At 29.5% G+C, this 17,279-nt stretch overlaps 9 protein-coding genes across 9 annotated transcripts, besides 2 other annotated features; 6 read left to right on the top strand and 3 right to left on the bottom strand.

Annotated features, from left to right (window-relative positions):
* The first annotated feature begins 316 nt into the window (after positions 1 to 316).
* Positions 317 to 410: a sequence feature (AT_rich).
* A 386-nt stretch (positions 411 to 796) lies between these two features.
* CMU_000550 (uncharacterized protein) lies at positions 797 to 3,364 on the top strand (the record flags this gene model as incomplete). Its single annotated transcript, XM_002141498.1, has 1 exon — positions 797 to 3,364. The coding sequence occupies one exon, from the start codon at positions 797 to 799 to the stop codon at positions 3,362 to 3,364; it is 2,568 nt and encodes an 855-aa protein (XP_002141534.1).
* Positions 3,365 to 3,714: 350 nt separating this feature from the next.
* Positions 3,715 to 4,845, top strand: CMU_000560 (uncharacterized protein; the record flags this gene model as incomplete). The annotated part of the gene is made up of 1 exon (XM_002141499.1): positions 3,715 to 4,845. The coding sequence occupies one exon, from the start codon at positions 3,715 to 3,717 to the stop codon at positions 4,843 to 4,845; it is 1,131 nt and encodes a 376-aa protein (XP_002141535.1).
* A 1,253-nt stretch (positions 4,846 to 6,098) lies between these two features.
* Positions 6,099 to 6,708, top strand: CMU_000570 (uncharacterized protein; the record flags this gene model as incomplete). Its single annotated transcript, XM_002141500.1, has 2 exons — positions 6,099 to 6,470; positions 6,667 to 6,708. 2 exons carry the CDS (start codon positions 6,099 to 6,101, stop codon positions 6,706 to 6,708), a joined length of 414 nt encoding a protein of 137 aa, XP_002141536.1.
* A 307-nt stretch (positions 6,709 to 7,015) lies between these two features.
* CMU_000580 (uncharacterized protein) lies at positions 7,016 to 8,011 on the bottom strand (the record flags this gene model as incomplete). Its single annotated transcript, XM_002141501.1, has 1 exon — positions 7,016 to 8,011. The coding sequence occupies one exon, from the start codon at positions 8,009 to 8,011 to the stop codon at positions 7,016 to 7,018; it is 996 nt and encodes a 331-aa protein (XP_002141537.1).
* A 793-nt stretch (positions 8,012 to 8,804) lies between these two features.
* Positions 8,805 to 9,794, top strand: CMU_000590 (uncharacterized protein; the record flags this gene model as incomplete). The annotated part of the gene is made up of 1 exon (XM_002141502.1): positions 8,805 to 9,794. The coding sequence occupies one exon, from the start codon at positions 8,805 to 8,807 to the stop codon at positions 9,792 to 9,794; it is 990 nt and encodes a 329-aa protein (XP_002141538.1).
* A 20-nt stretch (positions 9,795 to 9,814) lies between these two features.
* On the bottom strand, positions 9,815 to 12,418 carry CMU_000600 (ribonuclease P/MRP protein subunit POP1, putative; the record flags this gene model as incomplete). Its single annotated transcript, XM_002141503.1, has 1 exon — positions 9,815 to 12,418. One exon carries the CDS (start codon positions 12,416 to 12,418, stop codon positions 9,815 to 9,817), a length of 2,604 nt encoding a protein of 867 aa, XP_002141539.1.
* Positions 12,419 to 12,609: 191 nt separating this feature from the next.
* Positions 12,610 to 13,356, top strand: CMU_000610 (co-chaperone Hsc20 family protein; the record flags this gene model as incomplete). The annotated part of the gene is made up of 1 exon (XM_002141504.1): positions 12,610 to 13,356. One exon carries the CDS (start codon positions 12,610 to 12,612, stop codon positions 13,354 to 13,356), a length of 747 nt encoding a protein of 248 aa, XP_002141540.1.
* A 315-nt stretch (positions 13,357 to 13,671) lies between these two features.
* CMU_000620 (uncharacterized protein) lies at positions 13,672 to 14,265 on the top strand (the record flags this gene model as incomplete). The annotated part of the gene is made up of 1 exon (XM_002141505.1): positions 13,672 to 14,265. One exon carries the CDS (start codon positions 13,672 to 13,674, stop codon positions 14,263 to 14,265), a length of 594 nt encoding a protein of 197 aa, XP_002141541.1.
* Positions 14,266 to 14,303: 38 nt separating this feature from the next.
* Positions 14,304 to 14,347: a sequence feature (AT_rich).
* A 165-nt stretch (positions 14,348 to 14,512) lies between these two features.
* Positions 14,513 to 17,119, bottom strand: CMU_000630 (cullin family protein; the record flags this gene model as incomplete). Its single annotated transcript, XM_002141506.1, has 1 exon — positions 14,513 to 17,119. One exon carries the CDS (start codon positions 17,117 to 17,119, stop codon positions 14,513 to 14,515), a length of 2,607 nt encoding a protein of 868 aa, XP_002141542.1.
* Between the last annotated feature and the right edge of the window lie 160 nt (positions 17,120 to 17,279).

Here is a 17,279-nt window from a genome sequence, read left to right on the forward strand (position 1 = left end):
ACTGAAAGTTATCACTGCTAATATATATATAGTTCTGGATTCATTGGTATATTTCTCAAGTATAAGAAAAAATAAGTTATGTAGTTAGATCTCACTATTAAGATTAATAAACTAAACTATTAATGTGGATCTTTGCTCATTTAGATTTTATTATCTTTATTTAAGGGAATATATATAACAAGTTAAACAATTTATTTACGGTAATAGAAATAATACATTTGTACATCTAGGTAATATTGGTACTTCTATTGAAGTTAATAAAGCCTCATTTCTAGTTCTTGGACGAAGTTTTTGCTATCAGGTTAATATTACCTAGTTTAAATAATCTTAGTAATAATATTATATCTAATTTATATATACTAATTTTTAAGACACTTTATAAAAAATACTTTTTTTTTCTTTTTTAATTAGCTAATACATAGTCTAATTTATAATTTATGCTAATATTTCTTTTAAATTCATTGTTATTTTCTATATAAACATTCAAAATTTTACTATTCTACTGACTTTATAATTATTTGGAAGTACAATATTTTTATAAAGCTATTTACAATTAAGTATTTTTACTATTTAGTTTGAGATTTATAATATTTTTTGATTCAAGTTACTATTATTTCAATAAAATTACTTTAGAGGACAATGTAAAACTCCAGTGCTTGAAGTGCAGCTGAATGCACTAGATGCTTCAATTACTTAATAATTTAGGTGTGACCTTTAATTAGTGTGTTAGTATGCACACATGAATTCATTCATAGCTATAGCGTCTTTTCTTCAATTAAATAGATCAAGTAACAAAATGGAGACTGACTTGGATATCGAAGAGTATGATATAAGGAATTTTATTCCATTGTATCCTGAAACATGCTCCCTTTTATACCCCTCTCCGTTAGTACCAGATTCATATGATATAAAAGATAACTTTGAAACTGAAAAAAAGTCTAATTCAAAATTACACAAGGGAAATTTGGGAGATAAAAATAATCCTAATAATAAATCTGAATGTATAGGTGCAGAGAAATATATGTGTCATAAAGTAGACACGAATGATTATGAGTTACAGGATAAATTGAGGTATAGCTTGTTACATCCAATGTCAAGAAGTTCACAAAATAATCTTCAAGTTGATCTTAAGACAAAAATAAATAGAAATACACTAAACAAAGTATTGGACTCTTGTAATGAAAATAGACAGAAAATATTGACACCTTTGAAAAATTCAAACTTTCTTGAATGTGAACAGTCATTGAAACCCAAGACTAAATTAATAGTAAAAAATCCTTTAAAACAAAATACTACACAACCTGATTATATAGGTAATAAAAAAGAGATTTTAAAGTCTGAAAAGTTACGAAAAAATAAAATAAGTGAGTTAGAAAAAGATAAACAAAGCCTAAAGATCTCGTTAAAAGAAACAGCTATAAATACTCCTAAATCAGCGGAATTAGTTAATTCCAAATCCTCAAAATCAACAACCGTATCATTAGGTTCTATTCATAAAGAAACTCCTTTTTCTAAGCAGATAGTTAAATTGCCTGGGTATTTGCAGTATCATTCAAAACCGGAAAGATCTATTTCAGAATCTGCAGGCAAGAATATTTCTTCAGATACTTTGAAAACAAGTGTATTAGTAAATGGTGTAAAAAATAATGATATTGGTTTATTAAAACAAGGCAATATAAAAACTGAACCAAGGCTTGAGTTAGTTAGAAATCCCAATGAAGATAAAAAAGTAGGTAGTGAGTTAAAGACAAAGCTACAAATGAACGGAACAGTAAGGCATACCACAGGTTTAAAGGAAATTAGCTCATATGAAGATCAAAAGACTTTGAAGAAGCCTTTAGATGTTTCAATAAGAAAAGAACCTATGCAATTTTATAGAGAATATACTGAAGATAAGTTTGAAATAATGCATGGTACACCGGAGGAATTTACTACAAAACTACTACTAAGTCCTAATTTGGTAAAAATTGAGAAAAATTCAAATAATGAAGTTGTAATTTATGTACCTTGTAGACTTAATTCAGATTTAGAATGTATATTCTACTTTTTCTCAGATAATAATATATTTTTGTTCCCTGAACAATTTGCCAAGATGTTACATTGTGCTCATTTATACCATTCAAGTAAACCATTAGATATTTTGGAAAGAATGTTCCCTAGCAACGATGAAACAGAGCCAGGTCTAGTAAAAAAATCTATAAGTTATTCTTCTTTTTTAAAGTTACTTCATAGATTTGCACTTTTCAAATTCAAATCAATGGGAATAAGTGAAGAGGAGAAACTCAATATTGTGATTTCCTTTATAATTAATTCCAAAGATGGTAAAAGAGCGTCAGAAAAATTATTAAAAGTTGGGAGATGTATACAAGTTAATGACCCTACACTACAAAGACAAACTAAAAATATACAGGTAGTAGCTGAAACTAAAGAAAAGAAGATTGGACAAACAATAGAGACAGTTGGAGTAGGAGTTGAAGCTAGAGTAGAAGTTTATGATGTTAGCTGTGAATGTGATTTAGAAAACCAAACAAGTAAGTGTTCAGCATCAGATACATTAGAGATAAATTCTAATAACAGCCTTGAGTCAGAAGATAATTCAAAAGTGGAATCTGATCATATTACTGAAGATGAATCTAGATTACTATGTACAGATACTAAGGATAGTAAAGAAAAAATTGTATATTTTAATCCTGATGAATACAAATCAAAACACTTTATTTCGACAGAAGATAGCGAAAGTTATGGTGATCAGCCTGAATTTCTATCAGATATTGGAAAAGCAATAACTAGTATAGGCTCAGAAGATGATAAAAAGATTTATAGGATATTTATTTACTATGTCGGTCCAAATAAAAGTAAGTTGTCATACCGTCAATTTTATAATATGATGAATGATTCAGGTATATTAGGTGGGTTTATGGAAGATTTCATTACACCTATTCAGCTTGAAAGATGTTATTCAGCAGTTTTAACTGATCCAAAAGGTATTGACTACTGGGAATTTAAGGAGGTACTTTTATATTGTGGAGAAACTGCAAGTTGTGGTGATACCCCATCTACAGCTCTTCAAAATATTGTAAAAAAGTACATATTACCTTTGATACTACCTATATACCAACCAAATAACTTTGAAAAGTGTGAAGATGCTATTACAATAGCAAATTCAAATAAATTAAACTCAAGAACTCTTGAAACACTTCAAACAATGATAAACAAAACAACACTACCTTGGTTTAGATTAGGTAACTGTCCATTCATAAGTAGTGATGAAAGTAATAGTTGTTCATGTGATTACTCATCATATTCTGATTCTACTGATTCCAATGAGTCGAGCTATTCATCCGGAAGCCTTAAGTCATTGTAAATCTTTTAATAAAGTATAAAAATTGAGCAAAAATATTAAGGGGGACATATCTTATTTCTATCTACTATACTTCAAGGATGTCTTAATTTATCTCTTATAAAATAATATGGGTGAACTCTATAGATATTATCTTATCATCAAGTAGATTTCTAAGTATTTTTTTTTATTTCAAGACCGTCCCTAATTTTCTATCTATAAAGTCAAATGGTGGCGCCTTGCATGCATTTGACATATGACATATAGTAGACTGTCACCGGTATAAGTTACCCACAAAGAAAAAAAATAATAAACGGAAGAAAACATGCTCTATACATATAAGTAACTTCAATTTACTTAGCACAGCCAAAGATATGTCAGGATTTAATATTGAAAGACTAATTAAATTAAATACTCTGAGTGAAGATTTTCATGGTGGCGAGATATTTCCTCTCTCGCTACCAACTGGTAAAAGTATTGATTTAGACATTGAAAGTTACTGCTATTATTACAATGATTATTTTGGAAGTGGAAATATTCTGAACACTTCTTTTAACAAGGATTGTCTTGTAAACTCGGATTATTTGGCAGGAATTCATCAGTGGGTAAATTACAACTCAAATGAAGTAATGGAAAGTCAGAGAAATGGAGATGGATATAATGAGAATAAATGCAAACAAATGGTGAAAGATGAAGATATAAAAGAGAATATTGACATTTTGGGTATTAAAAATAAGTCAAGTGATAATATGTTACCAACATTACTCAATTATCCAAGAGTATTTCATAATGAAAAAGCTAAAATTGAGGGAGTGGTAGTAAGTTGTGTGAAGGCAATAGTATTATTTTTACGTGCAAATTTAGGCTCAGAAATATCTAAAACATTTAAGAAGGAAGTCGAATCTCTTGGTACATATATTGTTGAAGTAACCACATGTTCAAAATTACTTCAGATATTTGATGAGCTCGATGGATGTAGGCGATTAATTGTAACATCAGCAGATGCAGCATTAAATGAAAACCTAGCTGAGAGTTTAAATAAAAAAAAATACAGAAACTTTTTGGGAATAACTTTATATTGTGGTCCTCATGCAGATTATCATGTTAAATGGTGCTCAAAAGTACCCTGTATAAAATTTCTATCACAGAATCTAATAGAAGTGAGGCGTGCAATATCTTGGATTTTAGCTGAGTCAGTATCGAATTTGACAGAAATAACATTAAGTACATCAAAGAAAAGTAAAAAGGTCGCTACAAACAACAATAAAAAAATATTGGCCACTAAGGCATTTCCTTCACTTGTAGGTGATTTTCCTTCTTTGAATGCAGTAAAAAGTGTAAACAATGAAAATACATGTCTATTTAATACTAGTCAACTGGAAAACCACCAAATTCATTATTCACCTTTAGGTGTAGGCAAATGTAACAGTGATATTACAACAATGCTTAGAAATATTGCAATTAGCACAGCTTTAGAAAATCAATCGAAATGTAATGAGTTATAACAACTTGTCAAGCTCATTTCTGCAAAGCCTTTAGTTCCAGTCTAGCAAAAGAAGTTTTAATTTAAATTAGCTCTTTCACATGGTTACTTCCAAAGAAACGCTAACAAAATAGAGTATGTTTATGTTATATAATAGAATATATGGCGTCCAGATAATTATTAGAAAGAAGAAAGAGGGTAATATCTGCACAGCATTTATTGAATAACAGCTTATCTTCAAATAAGAATTGGTACTTATATTTATCAGTTTTCCTATAATATTTCACTAAATTGGCTATTACCTTAAGAATAATTAGCTTAGTTGTAGTTGGACTATTCTTCTATTCGACATGTAATATCCAGTGTGGAAAAAAAGTCTCGCATTTTAAAATTTTGCGTTTATGTATGTGGTTATAGGATTATTTGCCTTCTTTTATAAACTTAATTAAAAGGGATATGATATTTACTCTACGTCAAGGTGAGTAATAAAAGATTCTTACTTTTTTTACATGGTAGAAAGTAAATAATTCTTAGCTATACAAAGTTCTGCAAGTACTCAAATTAAATTTGAGAACTTTTTGCACTTTACAGTTTATTCAAAGTCTTCCGTAACATAACGTCTATATATCGATTTTTTTTTAGTCTAGTGTGGATACTATCTGCAATAGTAAACATCCTAAGGAAACATAGAGTAAAAAGTATATGAAATGTGGATATCTATTTGTTCAAAAGCCAAATTTAATATTACCAGATAATATGTATAGAGTAGATATAATTTAGCAACCTAAAACAAATCACTTATATTCAGTATATTGTTAATAGATAATGTGCACTTTTAATGGTGGGGAAGAAGGATTGTATCTAGAGAAATTCATTACAAGTGAAGGTTACAAAAATCTGAAGGGGAGGAGGAAAATATAGAAGTGTCTAATATTATTTATTTGCTCAATTTAATTATATATTGGAGAAAATTCTAGTAGTTCTAAAGTTAACTTTCTTATTTTTCGAAGTTTATGCTATAGTTCTTATTAGTTGTTGAATAATATAATGGCTACTTTATCAAAATAATGAATATTCGATAAACTTACTACTGGAAAGAGTATTGCTACTGAAATAATAAGATGCTAGAATATGTAGGTAATAAAGTTAATACTCAAATTAAAAATCCTCTAGATACTTTACAATTAAAGTTGCTTAACGCTACCGGCAAAGCTGAAATATTGCGCTAATTGACTTTTTAATCTATATATACTGAAATAAGTATTTCTTAAATTAATGGCACAGAAATTAGAGGAAATATCTGTTGGATTTCGTCATAATACGGCAGAAATAGAGATTATAGAGTCATGGGTGAAGGATATTCCAAACAATGTTACAGGCGACAGAAAATCCGAGGATATAAACTTGGATAAAATAATTAATAGGAAGAAGTGGTTGGGTGTAGGAGCTGAGCTATCTATAAAGCAGAAGGAGGAGAAAGAAAAGTTGAGAGAAAGCCTTGTTGGTTCTAATAAGAGGAAGAAGGAATATAGACCTAATTTAAGGAAATTGGATTGTGATAGTGAAGATGAGAGTGATAATTACGGAAGTAGATCATCCACAATTTTAAGGCAGATTGACAAATTAAAAGTTAAGGCAAGAAATAGGGTATGTTCTATTTGAATGAGGGCTCAAAAGTAGTATTTAATAGCACTGGGTTTTAATAATTTACTCAACATTTCTTGAGATAGTCCAAAAATATTACAGGTAAATAAAGGGTCTATGTGACTTTAAAAATATTGTTATACTATTCAGATTATTTAAGCTACTAAACATAAATACTATATTTTAGCTAAGTATTTAGAGTTTTGGAAAAGTACAAACAAATTTTCCTACTACAACTTAATATAATGAGTACTACGGATGGACGACTTTACAAAATCTCAGATAATAAAATACTACTAAATACTTTCCACTTGAGTTCTATAGAGATTCTATTATTCAATCTAATTCCGAGATGTAATAATATACAAGAGATAAATATATTAAAAAACTATATACACAATAAAAGCAAACTTAAGTGTTTTTAAAAATAGAAAGAGGTCTAATTAATAAATTAAGAACCTCACATATATGAATGAATAATGATAATATGATTCATAGGGTTTATATAGGGGGATGTATATTTTAAAGAGTGAATAGATATTTAAAATTTACACTTTACTATTTGAATATAAGTCTTCTACTATGTAATTTATGGCAGCTAATAATTTAGCTTCATATCTCTGTATTTCTGGTGCTAATAGTTTGAGCAGCAGTGGCTGTCTATATCCACCATTTATTGAAAGTTTTTTTTTATCTTGATGCTTATCTTTACATTTGCACTTTGCACTCCTCTTCTTGTTTTTTGCAGGTCTGCACTTTGTACATGTACTATTAAGTTTATTCTCATTTACATGAGGTTTCAAAATTTTCTCAATTGCAGGATAAAATGCTGATCTAATTGGTTCAAATTTCAGTATTTCATTATTGGGATTTACAATTTTTGATCTAAGTAACCTTTCTAAAGCACTCATAGTTTTCAGTTTATTTTTATTTTCTACATTTGAATGTACAATAGGTACCATTTTACCTTCAGTGGATACAATAACTGTATTGTTTCGTGGGCTAGAGTATGGATATAAGAGCTTACGAGCTTCTACCCATTTAGATACCTCTTCAGGCGAGTCTATAATACTTTGTCCTTTAGCATTCTTTATATGTTTAAGCTTATGATACTGAAGAATTTCCAGCGGCGCCGAGTAATTGCAATTCTTTTCATCGCATATAATATGATCTTCCTCTATATGAGAATTGTACTTCTCGAGACTAATAAATCCTTTATCACAAACATTGCAATAATTCAGTTTGTTTTTGTTTTTGTCTTTAGGTCTTTTGATATTAGTGTTCCTCCATCTCTTCAAATAAATATCCTTATTAACTCCTTTAAAATTTTTTATATGATTATTATTCTCAACTTGACTAAGGGTATTATTATTTAAGGGTATATTTGCATATATATACCCATTGTTCATGCTATTTAATGCATAGTTTGGATAGCAATGAATATATGGGATTTCAACTGGGAAATTACATATATAACCCTGAGGATACACATTCGAATAGTCAAATACTTGATAACTTACATATCTATGATTCTGTTCACTCATTCGCTATACTAAATGTTACTTTATATTTTCTGCTATCAGGCTTTAACTCCAACAATGGCGCTCCAAATAAAATATAAATTGGCGGTTTAAGTGTGATGGTATCTTATTAAAGGGTTTCTAATTTTGCTTTCTCCCCTAGTAGATGGACACAAAATTTATCTTTGATTAGTATATTACAATATACTTATATTTGGTATAGATAAGTGCGAATTATTATGTGGAAGTACTTTAGTTTTTCAGAAGTTCAATATACGTAGGTACTATTATAGAATTTCATAGTTTCTATAAATAATGCCACTTGACTATATTTCAGTTATATTTGTATTGAAAGCTTGAAATATGTATATTATTAGTTCTATTTGATAATTAGCTGAATAGACCTTGCCAATAATTGTTTTTTTAGTATAAAGGGGGACGTTGAAAGATTGCATTAGTACTTCATAGTAAATTTGTCGCCATTCCTACAATATACAAGGTATTCACTATCTGAAGTACTTATTAAAGCTCAATTCTAGAGTGTCAGTTAACAAATATACAATATCCTCTATATACCTGGAAACAAAGTAGTTGGTTTAGTAATATTTCCCTAATTAAGATAATAGTATTCAATAAGTAACACTAAATATATCTAAAGTTTAATACAATAAACTTTCTTTGAATTAAAAAAAATTAGAAATACATAGTATTATGGATCTTAAAAATAACTGCACTTTTTTCTACTTTTCCTAAGACGCAATTCATGAGGGCGCAAGGAAGCATAATAAAGACATATTTGCATATTTACCAAGTGGGAATGAGCAGTAAAGTTTCTAGTCATTCTAAGTCCTTGAAAAATAAGATAAACAGTCAAGTATATGACTACTTTAGAAAGAGTCTGCAGGTAACATCAACAAACTTATCTGATACGAATTTACCATTCCCATACAAACATGAGATGTTAAGTGGTTTGAATATATTTTCAGCATTGATATCTGACCCTGATATTATAAATGTGCCGATACCTTTGGATGTGATTATTGGCTACTATCCTAACATTTTTGACAATATATACAAGAATACCATAAATATACTACCTAGACATGATACTGGTTTTAGTATAGACTTGATGAACAGTGAAGCTTACAACATAGATTGGAATAGATTAGATAGAGGATCTGGAGTAAATAGAGATGATATAGATATTGAAGATTTATTACTCGTGGATAATGAATCTAGTAGGATATTTAATCATATTGTACAACATAGAAGAGAAGTGAGTAGTGAAATAGTGGAAGAGAACAATGAATCATCTTCAGTTTCAGAATTGGATATACCAAGGTCATCTACAAATGAACCAATATTAGTTCATCCAAACAAGCCGAATGTGACAGCAGATTTTATATTACCAATCATACCACATATATCAGCAAACACTCCTGAATTATTCCAAGTTACGCTAGATAGCGATATAAATGAGGGAGATTGTATATTAGAACTTGCAGACAAATGGACCTTTCCAACAACTAGATTTTCGCTTTATAAAAAGGACCAAGAATCGACGTATTCTTATGATAGAGATTATTCATGTCAACTGCCACGAGAAAATTATGTTAGTTACATAATTAACCTTCCTAGAGAGTTTCTAAAAGGAGATTCAGTTGATAAAAAAGTAGGCGCATTGGATAGACCTGTTGCTCATATTATGGCAACAAAAGCTCCTAAATTATTGCTAAGAAAAGTTTCTTCTACAAAAAAAAATATAACGTTACAAGTAAAGGATAATAGTCTTGAGAATCAAACCTAATATGGAAGAAACTAGTTAATTCAAAAGTGTGATATATTTTGTTTTAGTTGTTCAATCTCTACGGGAATATAGTGAAGTCCTTTATATCTCATCCAAAATTTAAGTCTCGTTGTTTTCTGACTTTCAGATGACTGCATAAAAGAATAGAGTGAAATATATCCAATGCCAAACCCTCTTCCTTTACTCATAGAATAACCGCCGTTTGTTACAACCCCTACCAGATCCCTTAAAGTTTTTATTTTTATACAACATTGTTTAAACATTACACTCTCATAAGAATCTCTAGGATATTGACATTTGCTTAATTTATAGTTTTTGCATGGCTTTTCAATTAATTCATTGTTATCCTTCAGAAATACTTCGTCACCATCAACCCATAAATATAAATGCGAATTTTTAAGTACTGGTCGGTTAGAATAGACTTTAATTAGGATCATGATATTCGAAATCTTTTCTAAGTTTATTTCGGATGCAGCAATATATTGAAAAATATTGCGAAATTCATTTGTAGCACCTCTATATCCATATCGTGGGACTACAATTTTCCACTTTATAGGAAGTGTTCGCTGTATATTTGTTGATGGCTCATCTATCTGAAATGACTCGAGCATACAACTTAGATTACTTCGAAATGTGATAGAACTCTCATTATTAGTTTCATTTCTGCTAGCATGTCTTTTTGCAAGAGTTTCCCAGTCAGTTATGAAGGGATAGCGAATCTTATTAAAAAGGAAATTGATGCGTTTACTTGGGGGTGTATTTAGATAGGAAGCAAGGGCAATCCTTTCGTTAAAATTACTATACTTTGAATTCACTTTATCAAACTTAATATACTTAGTACATATAGTCTTTGAGTAGCTTAATGTATCTATATAATCAAATGGGAAATATGGCATTTCTAGCTCTAGACTTAAAAATCTGCGCTCTTCAATTCCAATAATTGGCACAGACATAGATTGTAGAAACCTTAGTAAAATTGTTGAGTTTATTCCACGTGGAATTATTAGGTCATATCCAATATGATTTCCTTGGTGACATATTAGCAATATTGGTGTTTGAAAATGGCTTAAATTAGTTATATGTCCACTTTTGTGTTCCTCAAGCTGATTAGATTTAGAATTAGAAGACAATTTTTCACCAGAGGAATTGGCTCTGGATAATATGTGTCCTAAAAGAGTTCTTATATTGCGTCTTTTTCGGCTTCTCCATGTTTCATGTGATATAAGGTTTGATGTTCCAAAAGTACACTTTGAATTCATTTGACCTCTATATTTAGATCTATATTTTAATTCAATAAACTTATTTCTTAAGTGTTTCCTATAATCTGCATCATAAACTGACTCTTTGACATCTTTATAGCTAGTCCACTGATCTGGCCATTTAGTTGAGTACTCTATGTGACTACCACTTGATTTTTTACTATATTTTACTGATCTATATTTCGTAAATACTAGTGGTAAATAAATTAATAAAGATAAGATAGAATCAGGTGGGAAATCTACGATGTTATCAATATCTACAGAATCCCATACTTTAGATTTGTCTAAGCATACATTTAGAAGTTTCTTTAGAACTTGTAGTGATTTAGGGCCAAGAAATTCCAGACGATTTAAATCTTCCAAAAAAGTAATATATACATTTATTTTAAATATTCCAATGCATTCTTTTAGATAATCTAACAGTTGCATTGATGCTAATGGATGTATCCATAACCAAAAACATCCCATAGTTGAACCATCCTCACTTCGCTGCCAAACAAATTCTATTGGGGATATACGCTCCCAATCAAAAAAAGGAACTGAGGAAATATCTTCAAGGTTTAAAGTATCCATATTCCTTAAAATTTCGGTATTTAACTGGAATGCAAATCCAGCACCTCTAAAGTTTCCATCTCTATACTTTTTGCACTCTAAGAGTGCTTTATTAATATTACAGAGTGACAGTAGAAGTATTATATCTTTATCTTCACCTCTTAATTCATATAGGTGAAAATATGACATATCATGAACAATGCAATTGTGAGATAATTGTCTATACAATTTTCTTCTTCTCTTTGCAGTAGAGCATAAAGCCAATTTATAGCCAAATGCTTCAAACATAAAAAATCTCTTTGAAAAATACATATGAGATTCGAGCCATTTGTACTGATTTATTTGGGTATTTATATCCCAATGTTTTGAATATTTTGCATTATCTGTAGTATTGTAGTTAGCTAGATTTACTACTTCCGGAATCCTATCAATATCTAGTCTTAAATTATGATTTCTATTTCTCATTTTATATTTTTCCGAAAAAGTAAAAATTCTTCGTCTATCTTTTTTGGCTCTTCTCGAGGGTTTTGGAGGTGCCTTTTTCATCTCATATATTAATCTTGCCCTAATTCGCTGGGGAGCTCTGTAAGGATTATAGGACATAGCTCTACGTCTTAGATTAGGAGGAAGACGTTGAAAACTTCTCTTAATTGAGTGAGTCTCCTGCACAAAACTCAAGAACTTGCATATTTCTTTTTCTCGTCCTTGTACTAAGTGTGGTATACTGATTATCTGAGGTAAGGATGAAATGTCCTTTGTTCTTAAGGATGATAACTCTGAAAGTAGTGGATTCAACTCATAATCTTGGTCCATTATAAAATGGAGTTCTGGAGTTTAGTTATATTCACTTCCTGATAATAGGTCATTTCAAACATAACTCCGAGTTTTCTTGAGGTAAAAAATTGCACCTTATATCCCGCCTTATAATCTTTTTTGTAGAAATACCTTGTATATTTCTTACATGTTAGTAGTTTTCTACTTAGAGAATCATTCAGATAGATTTAATGTTAAAATATGGTCTAGGTATATGCAGAAGTGTTTTCAATTGGCCACTTAATACTTTGTTATTTAGTAGATTCACCACAAAATACTACTCCTCTAAAAAGATACTAGAAACTCTTTGTTCTAGTTGTGAAGGCAAGTATAAAGTGCTTTATTCTTCTTTAAAACATCTAAATATTAATAAATATGGATGTACAAATTGTAGTAAATTAATAGTACCATTAAAGACATTGGATGCCTTTGAACTATTTGGATTAGACTCAGTATTTGATATAGACAAAGATCTTGTACAGCAAAAATATAGAGACTTGATGAAAATATTTCACCCTGATAAGTCACTTGGTTTTGATGAAAATGTATCTAAACACATAAATGCAAGCTTTAAAATTTTAATGGATCCTTTTGAGCGTGGTATTTTAAAGTTGTATTTACATAATGGTACTACAAGAGGAGCTATTATAGAAAAGTTAGATTCACTACCTATTGACTTAAATTTACTCAATGAAGTTCTTCAAGTGGATGAAAAGGTAAATAACTTGTCAAAAGTAAAAGAGGAAGATAAAAGTGAAGTTAATAAATTAATTAAATCTTATACTGAGCAAGTTAATACATGTATCAACTTGCTCAAAGTTCAATTTACAAATGAACCACTTGATACTAATGCGATTCTTCATGAACTACACAAACTAAGATTTTATCAGAAATTGATCGCAAAGCTAAATAACTGGTATGATCCAATGGAAGTTTAGGATTAAAATATCTCAGTTTATAGCTGTAACGCTTTAAGCTATTTACTAATTTATAAAGGCATTAACTGAGTAGCTATTTTGTCCTTTTTTTTCTTTACAACTTTTTATAAGACCTGATGATTTATAGAGAAATTAGAATATTTAAAGCAGGTACTTTACACTGCAAATTATCTTGTAGACCACCGTAACTACTCTGATATTAGAGGTCTACTTGTATGATACTTTAAGTACCGCCGGTACTAAATTTTTGTAGGTCATATATTTTAGTAAGGACATAAAAAGTTGGGAAAATTAAAGATTTTATTAGCTTATGAAATGATAAAGAGACTCCCATTATACTCAACAGAGCTACTTGAATCCGTATTGAGAGATTCTGAGTCTTACAAGGAGTTTAATAGACAAATTAGAAAGGTATTTGATGAAGATGGGGATGAAGATGATAGTGGACAAGATAACGATACGTTGTTGGATAGTACTATAGATAAAGCTATAGAAATAGAAGAGGAAATATCTGAGACTGATGAAGATAATAGGTTTCCCGGGAAATTTCATTGCAAGCTATGTCCTGAAAAGAGGCTGATAAGTAAGGAGGATTTAGAAAAACATGTTAAATCTAGAATTCATCAAAAACGTGTGAAAATGTGGGAAAGTGACCAAATAAGTGGTGAGAAGTTAAGAAGAAGATTTAATAAATTACACAATCTGGGAGAATATAGTGAAGATTTTGAAAGCGACCCTGAGAGTATTGAAAAACCTAGTTTAGAACAAATAAAAGAGCAAGAGAAAAAAAAACAGTCAATAGGAACAAAAAAGAGACGAATAAAGAGGAAGAAATTAAGGGTAAAGCTGTCAAATGAAAATAAGATACAGAGGAGAAAGATGAGATCTGCAGAAAAGAACAATATTTAGGAGCATAAGCTTGGAGAAATTAAATAAAGGAACTTAGCTATTATAAATTATAAATAGAAATCTTAATATATTCTATTATATAGGTATATATTCAAATATTGTCTTTTGTAGAATTACTATAAAGTATGAATATTAGGTATATTATTTTGTATGTAATTTCAAACCTTCAATGAGTAATTGAATATATTCACTTCTTATGTTTATTGCTTAAAATCTCCGAATTATATACTATCTCATTAAAATTAGCTTAAGGTATATAATTATAGATGTAGGGTGAGTCAGGATTTGTAGCGATAAAGTCTCTCTCAGATAAAGATGTAACTCTAGATAAAATAAAACCTTTGGTAGGTTGAAATACTTCAGTCATAGTCATTACTTTTGATACAATGTCATCAGTATGTAGAGATTTGTGCTTTTTAAGTACTTTTATAATAGCTGAATCAATTAAGTGGCTACGGTCTTCATTAATTCTCTTAGAGAATATATCTTCTGTTTTCTTAGACTCATCGGTCTTGTTTGAAATATATTCAAGAGGTGCTAAGTATATTATATCTTGAGTTTTCTTTTGATATATTTGGTTAATATTTACTTCAAAATAATCATCATAGCTAATTTTTTCAAAGTCTGGTATAAACCACACTTCCTGTAAACTTGAAATATTTTTAGAAGTTAATCTGTCATGTTTACTTGAGTTTCGAAGTATATCTAAGCTTGAGGAAGTAGTATAATTGTGATTTTTATTTTTGTTAGGAATATATCGAAGAGGTGAATTTTCTTTGTCATAGCAAAGACTAGAAAGGTTCATTTTTAAAAAAGATAAATCAGAACACTTAAGTATATCTTGGATTTTTCCAAATGTCATAGAATTAAACTCATTAAAGAGATAATACAAAACAATCATTTGGAGCGTTGTACATTCCAATATACAAGATCTGACTAAATCTTCAGTCTGATAGTTAATGGTAACTTGAGCTTTCCCTATGCTGAAGTTCCACTGTAATTTCCTTCTCTCATGTTTAGTTTCAAAAAAGTACAGAAATTTACTTAACTCAATTTCTATGTCTTCACTAATACAACAATCAACATGTTTATCTATTAACCAGTATCCTGATGTTAGTATATTATATTTAATCTGCTCAGGCTCTATTTTAGATATAATATTTGGAGAATTAAATTGTTTGTATTGACAATTTAATAGTTCAGATTGCATTAAATCAGCTAATACACCTTCCATTTTAACACTATATCCAAAACCACATTCAGATCTAAATTTAACAAGCACATAATGTTCCAAGTCTCTTTTTGCATCAGGAAAATCAAGCATTCTTCTACATAATAATCTGCGGTATATAATTTCAAACATATCCTTATCTGGAATAAATTTAAAGAGCCATAAAAAAGTGTCTAAAACTTTATTTTCTTCCAAAATATTATTGTTAATAAAACTATTCCGTATTATTTTATCAAGCCCATTAGCAATCCAATTATTAATAAAGTCTGAATCACTTTTTTGAAGAAACTCTTCAAAAGCCAAATTTATTGTCTGAGCAAAGTCTGGATATCCTCTAAAGCAGTCATCTAGCAAAAATTTACAACGATTTTTTAAGTTCTCAATATTAAATATATATTCAATACTATTTGATTCTTTATTTAGAATCTTTGTATCAAAATATTTTAGTAATTCTAAGTTGATAAAGTTTCTAAGGGAGTTTTTGAGTGCTAAAAAACATTTCTGAACTCGGCTCATTATACGAAATAGTCTTTGTAGGTCAGTCTGCTCGCCAAATTTAAGTTGTAAATATATACAGCTATCTGAAGTGATGTTTGCCAGAAATTTATCACAAAATGGTACAATCCAAATATGATCTAATGTTGAGATAAGATCTTCCCAAATACTTGTGACCAAATACTTTTCTACTAGACTTTTCTCATTTAAATAATATTCCTCACATGCTTGCAGAAATTCACTTGATTCTTCTAAGTTTAATTGATCATTACTAATATATTTTTCAACAATAGTATTATAATAGCTTATTGTGTAACTCAAAAATTTCTCTTGAAAAAGAGTTTTATATGCTATTCGCTGATCTACTTCTAAATTTGTAGTTGTTCCAAATTTCTTGTAATTTATCAATAATAAAATGAAGTCTGTTTTTAATGATCCCAAATCTCCCCTTGGAACTTTGACTACAAAACTAGGGTAAGAGTAAGGTTCTTTATTTAATTGTATACTATTAGAGTCTTGATATCCAGGGGAATCTAACATTTCTGTAGGCAAAAGCTGGATATCAACAATTTCAGAAGGTAATTCATAAAGCTTCTTAAGGATCTTGTTTACTACAGTTGCTTTTTCGGCACTATACTCTCCTGTAGTGCGATAAATTTCTATAATATATAAGATATTGTTGATCATTCCATCTTCTCTAGTTCTAGTTTCAAGATAGAATTGACGAAACAAACACATTCCAGTCAAGAAAATAGACATTTTAGTATTTGGGAGAACATAATTCTTTTCCAAATACATTAAGACGTCCCTTAAAGTAGACAAATTAATTTCATACTTCTCCCAGGTTTCCAAAATCTTCTCTAGTGTTGCTTCTTCAGTAGATTTAATCCTTAAGTAATTCATCAAGTAGAATAAAATACCTCCATATAGCATACCTCCATATTTATTTAGAGTTAATCTATAACAGCTCCTATATAAAATTTCAAAGCTCAATTTGTGACTTTGTCCTCTTTCTATATATTCCAAGCTATTGTATATAATTGAATATAAAGATATGGCCGTCTCTTCATCTATGTAAGATTCTAGAAGGAACGGACTTAAACCAGCCATCCTAATTTTATTACTCATTAGATATGCACTCAAACATTTATATTACTGAATAATTTGAAATTGAAGTGAAATAGTAGCAAAAGGTAGTATTGAAACTAAATTTTAATAAAGTACCTCTTCCGCCATTACCATTTAAAAAATACGTAGTTAGATCAAATAAAGGAGAAAATTATGTAGG

This window comes from Cryptosporidium muris, genomic scaffold, assembly GCF_000006515.1.
Source record: "Cryptosporidium muris RN66 scf_1106632373461 genomic scaffold, whole genome shotgun sequence".
NCBI classification, from domain to species: Eukaryota; Apicomplexa; class Conoidasida; order Eucoccidiorida; family Cryptosporidiidae; genus Cryptosporidium; species Cryptosporidium muris.